Source organism: Amphimedon queenslandica, unplaced genomic scaffold, assembly GCF_000090795.2.
Source record: "Amphimedon queenslandica unplaced genomic scaffold, v1.1 AMPQUscaffold_13446, whole genome shotgun sequence".
NCBI lineage: Eukaryota > Metazoa > Porifera > Demospongiae > Haplosclerida > Niphatidae > Amphimedon > Amphimedon queenslandica.
The window spans coordinates 303,393-311,397 of record NW_003546318.1 but is presented as its reverse complement, the minus strand read 5'-3'; the positions used below and the strand labels follow the sequence as shown (position 1 = coordinate 311,397).

General features: G+C 33.6%; 3 protein-coding genes across 3 annotated transcripts in view; all 3 read right to left on the bottom strand.

The window, feature by feature from the left end:
• LOC109581349 (cyclin-G-associated kinase-like) overlaps nt 1-1,240 on the bottom strand; it is a gene marked incomplete at its 3' end in the record, with an annotated part of 5,290 nt that extends 4,050 nt beyond the window's left edge. The window contains exons 1-4 of the mRNA XM_019995406.1: nt 1,151-1,240; nt 783-1,103; nt 363-395; nt 11-306 (exon numbers count right to left, since the gene is read on the bottom strand). Of these exons, the coding sequence (XP_019850965.1) occupies nt 11-306; nt 363-395; nt 783-1,103; nt 1,151-1,163 (663 nt within the window). The remainder of the gene's footprint in view (nt 1-10; nt 307-362; nt 396-782; nt 1,104-1,150) is intronic.
• A 134-nt stretch (nt 1,241-1,374) lies between these two features.
• Nucleotides 1,375-4,360, bottom strand: LOC109581344 (uncharacterized). The gene is made up of 7 exons (XM_019995399.1): nt 4,259-4,360; nt 3,891-4,211; nt 3,532-3,588; nt 2,176-2,215; nt 2,054-2,133; nt 1,793-1,885; nt 1,375-1,738 (listed from the first exon to the last, which is right to left on the bottom strand). The coding sequence occupies exons 1-7, from the start codon at nt 4,269-4,271 to the stop codon at nt 1,452-1,454; spliced, it is 891 nt and encodes a 296-aa protein (XP_019850958.1). The 5' UTR covers nt 4,272-4,360; the 3' UTR covers nt 1,375-1,451.
• Nucleotides 4,361-5,936: 1,576 nt separating this feature from the next.
• Nucleotides 5,937-7,594, bottom strand: LOC109581350 (uncharacterized). The gene is made up of 2 exons (XM_019995407.1): nt 7,449-7,594; nt 5,937-6,891 (listed from the first exon to the last, which is right to left on the bottom strand). Exons 1-2 carry the CDS (start codon nt 7,561-7,563, stop codon nt 6,044-6,046), a joined length of 963 nt encoding a protein of 320 aa, XP_019850966.1. The 5' UTR covers nt 7,564-7,594; the 3' UTR covers nt 5,937-6,043.
• Nucleotides 7,595-8,005: the final 411 nt, after the last annotated feature.

Genomic DNA, 8,005 nt, shown 5'->3' with positions numbered 1-8,005 from the left:
CACTCTTAACAGTAATGTTATAGAGTTCTTTCAGTTTTTGAGGTATTTTTTCAGCAGCTGCACGATTTCCTGTTCCCCTCACTGCATCTATCAATGTCTGCCATGTTCTACTTCTTGCATCATCTTTACCATCTAGCCATGCTTCTATAGTCTTCCTCAAATGCCTGTATGCATCACCACCACCGTCTGAAATGACATTGAGTCTTGGCTGATATAGACCTAACCGAAGCCCCAAGTCATTCCATTTGATTGCACCAAACAGTACTTTATCTAGCACTTCAAGTATTTTATCAACATCCTTTGCATCTATAAATATCAATACAAGGTAGATTATTATTGTACCTATCATGGTATAGTCTTACCTAGTTGTTCGGCTCCATCTGAAGTACCATTAGCTATATCAAAGAATCAGTGTAAGATTGTGAGTTTCAAATGAATAATAATAAGGTAAGTTCACAAAGTACTTTAGTTTGCAAGCAATTGAAATACATGTACTGTGTTAGACTAATGACTAAGGATTTAAATTTGATATTATACTTGGTACATTCATTTTTGGATATGATTTTTGGTAGATGTGATTTTACTTTAGTAGATAATGCTTTTCCCTATTTTGGGGTCTATATAATGCATGTGCATAGCAAAAATGTATTTTGTGCATTGTGATTTCATTAATAATTTTAAAAACTTAAAATTTGAGTCAATTCCTGTTCATAATATTTTATGGCATGCATGTAGCAGGCTGTACATGCCTACATGTAACATTTAAATTTAATGTGCCTCACTTGAAATGCTCTTCCTCATTTTTGCTCCATAGTCCTTCAATGTAGGACAGTCTACAGTTTTAGATTCAAATACGTCACATATTTTGAGTAGACATGCATTAGGGTCTTCACTGTCCCCTATTTTTTCTTTTAGCTTCTCAGCCACTTCATTCCCTCTTTGATCATTTGTTAAGCCTTCTCTTCTTATAGCACAAAGCTCAGCATCTGTAATCAAATCCTTAGCATTAAGAGAGGCAGTGACAATAGTAAAAGGTGGCTCCCTCCCAAGTATTCTTGTAAGCTCTGGTACTACTTCTTTAAACACAGCTTTTGCACTTTTACCTACAATACAGAGCTAAAGGATTGGCACAGTTCATACATTGGCATACCTCCTTCAGCCATAACAGTTCTTAGAAGTAGTCAGACTATCAGTCAGCAAAGGGGGCAAATCACTCACAGTCAAGCTCAACTAATGGTAGTCTATAGCTGACTTCCTTTTTTGGTTTGAAATGGGGGTGTACTGTGATTGCTTGTAACTGACCAATCAAGTTACATGTACTCTACTATCAAGAGTAACTCTTGCTACTATGAATATTGCAATGTTTTAATAGTATTCATGGATAGAGTGTAGATTCATTCACACTAGTAAATGATAGCAATAATCATAATTATTACTGATAAAATTACAAATTAATGTTTTTTTACAATGTCTCGTATCTTCTCAGCAGCTGCATTTTCTCCAGTACTCTTGACAGCTCTTATTAAATCATCCCATGTTGTTCCTGTAACTTTATCCTTTTTTTGCAACCATTTTTTAACAGTTTGTTCCAGATAATCATTGGAATCACCATTTGTTCTACCAATGACATCAAGTGTTTGTATGTAGAGACCCAGTGATAGTCCTAAGCTCCTCCATTCTACAGGACCAAACATTGCTTCATTTAAAACTTTCAACACTTCATTAGTATCACCTCGACCTAATGAAATGAAAATTATAATGTATAATGTGTACCTAATACTCTCTTGTATACTTAGACTTTGTTCATTTGGGTTTGTTTGTGTAGCTGTTGGCTGTGGTGGAATAGAAGGGAGGGTAGTGGGTTCCTTTGATGTAGCAGGTGTGCCTAAATAATTGAGATACTATAACCCTCATGTACACACACACATACACACACACACACACACACACATTCATTTAGTAATTTGTATAAGGAATCTTTTTAGCACAGTAGTTTTCATGCATGTATTAAATAAGTTGTATCAAATATGGGACATACATTTTGTAACCTTACCGTCAGTAGTGGACAGTGAAAGTTGATATACTCCAAATGCAACAGCCATGATAAGAATAAGAAAAGTAAGAATAGTCCATCTGTTGCACAGTTATAGATAAAATTTTATTATGTGGTCTTACTTATGTTGCTTAGCTTTATCCAGGATATACATGTACCCACCTAAAAACATATAAGTTATCTTACTTATACTATTGAGTAACTGCTATAATTAATATTAATCTAGCTAATGCCTTTAGCATAAGCAAAAAAATCCCAACATCAAATCATGTCTGATACTAGGCAGCGAAAATCTTTTGTGCATGATTTATATGCTATATTGCATAAATTTACTATATTAATTAGGAAAAAATAACAAAAATAAATCTAAAAATGTAATTCTCTCAATAATTATTGTCAGTTACAAAAGTCACTTAAATCAGTTTCTTTCATTTATTTAGTACGTTATACACATAATGAGCGGCAGCACAGGCTGCAAATGGCTTCCATTTTTCAGTGGCTTCTTTGTTACCATCACCCCAGTCACCGATACCCTTGATGACAATGGCCTCAACACGTTCAGGAGCATAATCAACAGCAGACATTATCCCAGCTCCTTCCATTTCGCCTGCTAAAGCATCTTGTTTGAACTGAAACAGTTTACTTTTAACTTCAGGATTATCAATGAGGCTACATGTTGATATAAAGATGCCGTCATAAACAGCATTGTTGTGGGGTGGCATTTTATAATCAGGAGAAGGTAAGAATTTGGTTAGAATGGAATGTTTTACCTGGTGATGCGGACCTCGCTGATATCCATCTTCACCAACACCTTCACGCTTATTCGTGAAATCACAGATCATGTTTGAAACAAGCTTTTCTGGATTCTTTCCAAAACAGACACCAATAGCAACAACCAGGAGTCCATAATTTATGGACTCCTGCAACAACGTATTTGATGCTCTTAACCCTTTCTAAAATTTTTGATGTGATGACACCAGCATGAATTGGGCCCTGCCTGCTCTTATCTAGTGCGGACATCACAACGATAACTTTGCTTTTTCCATAATATCCTATTTATATTTTCAAACCATCAATATACGTTTCTATACATTTTTTAGATGACTGCTTCAGATAATGCACGACTGGCTTTTCTTCACTTGTAGTGGCTGGCATAAGCAGGATTTCAATATCTTGAACAAGATCTTCATCAAAATCCTTTTTTTCAGTGACACATGAACATTCGTCATATGGCCAGGATGGTGGTGGGTCTGAGTAAAAATTGCATTTTTTAATGCTTTTATTACGTGTGTAAGAGTATTAATTTAATGGTTAGCTATAGTATCTTGTGTATCAAGTTAAGTAATGTAAAATTGTGGATAGTAAAAATTGAACTTAATATTACAATGAATTATGGGACACTATGTTGAATCTCAATAACTATTTTGTACACTTGACTCTTGTTTTGTATGCATAATGTAATGGTAGTTGTTGGTTACCTTGTGGTCCATCAGGTTCATCATCACCAGAAAATTTTTTGGGAGTAGGTTTCTTTACTATTTAAAATAACAATCTATAATTATAATATGCATAGTCTAATGATAATTCAAGTATCAGTAAATGCTGCTAGCCTTAACTTGCTATATACCCACATATTATTGCCTAAATAATATCTAATTACTCTGTTACTATGAGTATATTGTGTATAACAAAATATCAATAGAAACATATCAGTAATAATATTGTGCCCATGCTGTCCCTGTAGTTTGTTATTGTCAGCATAGTCATGCCACATTTGTTTGGTGCTTAATTGTGAAGTTATATATATTTAAACCTTTGATAATTTAATGTGTCTTACTTGAAATGCTCTTCCTCATTTTTGCTCCATAGTCCTTTAATGTAGGATAGTCTACAGTGTCAGATTCAAAGACGTCACATATTTTGAGTAGACATCCATCAGGGTCTTCACTGTCCCCTATCTTGTTTTTTAGCTTCTCAGCCACTTCACTCCCTCTTTGATGTTCTGCTAAGCCTTGTCTTTTTACAGCACGAAGCTCATCATCTGTAATCAAACCTTTACCATTAAGAGATTCAATGACAGTGGTAAAAGGTGGATCCCTCCCAAGTATTTTTGTAAGCTCTGGTACTGCTTCTTTAAACACATCTTTTGCACTTTTACCTACAATACAGAGCTAAAGGATTGACACAGTTCATACATTGGCATACCTCCTTCAGCCATAACAGCCCTGAATTGAATTGCTTTTATCAGCAATATAGGGGTGGATCATGAATCACATGCAGTCAGACCACAGTTACTCTACTATGAATATCATAAAACTATAATTTACTATAATAATGCTTTGTGGAATTATTGCATGATTTCATGATGAACATGCAGCAAAATTGATTTCCAGTGAATATTTCCAACTATACAGTATGATTCCAACAAAAACATTGATACTATCAATAGCTCAATGTTGTTTTGTCCACTTAAGCATATCTTGAATTGAAATAAAATAAAAATTAATTATAAAAACTGAGAAATTTATAAATTTAATTTTTTATGTAGGATTATAAATTAAAGCTCTACATTAAGGAATGACTGTAGATCTATAAGGCAATGAACAGTATGATCATAATAAAGTAATGACCACGTCAAAAGAGGCTGGGCCGAGACAATGACCAAGTGCAAAATTTCCTAAGGTTAGATCTACATGTACAAATTTTGCATATTTTGTGGTTTTATGACATAAAATCAAATTGCAAAAAAGTACAGAAAGCTTTGTGTAGCCAGCCTCTAGGGTGAGTCTGATTGTTAAAACTAGATTTTTAGGTAGACTAGACATCTAGGCTCACAGAATTTATAAATATCTTCATTTTATGTTCATTTTACTTGTGGCTTATATTACTTAACTTTTAAACGGTAATGTTATAGAGTTCTTTCAGTTTTTAAAGTATTTTTTCAGCAGCTGTACTATTTCCTGTTTCCCTCACAGCATCTATCAAAGTCTGCCATGTTCTAATTTTTGCTTTATCTTCACTATTTAGCCATGCTTCTATAGTCTTCCTCAAGTGCTTGTATGCATCACCACCACTGTCTGCAATGACATTGAGTCTTGGCTGATATAGACCTAACCGAAGCCCCAAGTCATTCTATTTTGCTGCACCAAACAGTACTTTATCTAACACTGTTAGTACTTTATCAACACCCTCTGCATCTATGAACACCAATACAGGGCAGATTATTATTGTATCTAATGTCTTACCTAGTTGTCTGGCTCCATCATAAACAGTGGTACTGCCATGATGAGGCTGTGCTGTTGAAGCTGGAGAAGTATCAGTAGCTACATCAATAAATCAGTGAATCAAAAATGAATTATAAAGCTAATGAAAATTTTGGTCATGGAGTAAATACATTTAAAACAGCTAAAATGCAGTCAATTGAAAAAACTGCTTGACTATTACTATAGGCTCAAGGATTACTTGAATTTACTTGGTACAAAATCAAATTCGTTTTCCTGAACATGTGTACTTACTTTTATTGAGATTGAAATGATTTATAACCACACTGATAATAACAGCTGAAACCATAATGCCCAAAGCAAAACCCCATTTTCTGATTAAACAAAATGAGTGAGTCTTAACAAGATTTGAACTGCTATCTTACTTGAGGTGTTTAGCTTTACAGTATTTCAGGAGAAAATAGTTTCCTAATAAAAATATTATATAAATACCATTTATAAATTCATTATGATATTATCAAGACAGTTTTGATGGATGACAGCGCAGAATTCACAAAGCAGGATTTTTATGGAAGATCATTTGCAAGTGTGGTATAGTTTATGGTCTTTTTAAAAATTGTTAATTTTAAAATTTTTGCTTTACAATAATTTTTGCTGAAGCGTTACGTGCAAAATTATAATTTAATTAATTAAATTTACACAAAAATCACTCCAATTTTAGTATGTTAATTAGAAAATCCAACAAAACAATAAGCCTAAAAATGTTACTCTAATCAAAACTGATTGTCTTTGTTTCTAGCACAGTTTTTATGTAATAAGCAGCAGCATGGGCTGCAAATGGCTTCCATGTTTTAGTGGCGTCTTTGTCATCATCACCCCAGTCACCGATACCCTTGATGACAATGGCCTCAACTGTCTTGGTTGTATATTCAGTGGCAGCCACTAAACCAGCACCTTCCATTTCTCCTGCTTTAGCATCAATCCTGATATTCTTGTATTCTTCTTTGATTTGATCATTATCAATAAGAGATGGTGTACATATGTATATACCATCGTTGACAATGATACTTTTAGGTTGCAGTTTTTCTCTAATTTCTTCAGTTAGTTCAAAAATATTTTTGATAGCAAGGCCTACACTAGGTTGAGCACTTCGTTGATATCTTTCTAGCCCTTCCCGCATATTTGTGAAATCACAGAGAATGGTTGAGATAATAACTTCTCCTAATTTTTGTTTGCCTTTGTTCATCCCATAACAGACACCAACACCCACAATATACTTAATCTCCGTAAATATTTCCAACATTTTTGTGATGACAATAGCAGCATGAACTGGGCCCTGATTATGCTGCGATGGTGCAGTTTTCACAACAACGACTGGATATTTTCCATACTTTCCAATATATATATCTGAAACCTTGTGACCATAAATACTTATTCTAAAGTATTTGTCACCATTTATCGGTTTTAAGTAACGCAAGACTGCTTGTTCTTCTCCTTCAGTGGCAGGCGCAAGTAGAATTTTGACATCCTTAACAAAACGTTCAATTTCCTTAAAATTCTTCGTACTATCAGGTTTATATATTTCACCATCGTCAGGCAAGTTTGATGGACTTTTACCTGTTAGGCAATAGAATCAATATTATTTTCATTTTATCTGTTGAGATTACATTGTGTATGCATTCATTGACCAAATTTTAATGAAACTACTAATAATTGTGTAGTACCTTAAAGTTATTTTTATTGCTGATACTATTAAGTGTATAGTGTATATAAATAATATTATCATGCCTCCAATTACTCTCATCAATTGTGACACAATGTATAATATTTAGAATCTTTTCACTTACATTGGATATGTTTTAGTTACAGCATTATATGCATGTACTGATGAAAAGAGCTGTAAATATTTGCTGAATTGCAAAAAGTGTTTATAGCAAGGGGAAGACAGAAACCTATCATTAACTTTCTGGAAATTATAAATTATAAATTGGGTTTGCCAATGTTACATGCTCTGAAGTTTGAAACATGGCATACCACACTTATTGTCTTATACTACATTTACGTTAAAATATGTATTCTGAACACCATCAGTTACATTTATTGAAAGTGATTTCCTGTTAGTATTATATTACATTGAATTTTCAAGTTTTCTACTATTAATCTATTACTAGTACCTTTTGTCTTTGGTTTATCCTCATCACTACTTTCCTGTTCATCATCACTTTCCTGTTCATTTTTATGGCCCTGTTTTGAAGCTAAAATAGTGTACAGAGAGCATAATAGGAGCATTAGTATTAATTATTGGTAGATAGAAGGCAGAACATCTATTACTAAAAATTAATAATTCATAATTCAGAACTTATTTATGTTTTATATTAAAATATGATAATCACGATTACAATTGCTATTATATGACGACAGTACTTACATAGCTGCATTCTCAAATTTTCTACTACTATTAAGTCTATTATTTTACTGTATATAGTTTATAGTTTATTGACATTGGGAAAGCATTAGGCATCATATCTCTATCAATTATACAATGTACATACTGCATGTGAAAAATTAGTAGGAATAGATAAGGAACTCTTCATGTGGTTGTATGACTAGCAGCTGTGCTACTACAGATTTTACAGCCTATAACCTCGAGAGAATAACTGAGGGAGTGTCAGAGTGACAAAGAATTCAACTGATGCCCAGGGGCGTATCCAGGGGGGTGCTGAGGGTGCTT

What these genes read in the sequence shown, in the direction of transcription:
- LOC109581344 (XM_019995399.1), bottom strand. An exon ending in GATAAAGCTAAGCAACATAA is followed by an intron (nt 2,134 to 2,175) that starts GTAAGACCACAT and finishes ACTGTGCAACAG; the next exon opens with ATGGACTATTCTTACTTTTC. An exon ending in TTCACTGTCCACTACTGACG is followed by an intron (nt 1,886 to 2,053) that starts GTAAGGTTACAA and finishes TCAATTATTTAG; the next exon opens with GCACACCTGCTACATCAAAG.
- LOC109581350 (XM_019995407.1), bottom strand. Translation starts at nt 7,563, where the DNA reads ATGCTCCTATTATGCTCTCTGTACACTATTTTAGCTTCAAAACAGGGC. An exon ending in GGATAAACCAAAGACAAAAG is followed by an intron (nt 6,892 to 7,448) that starts GTACTAGTAATA and finishes ATTGCCTAACAG; the next exon opens with GTAAAAGTCCATCAAACTTG.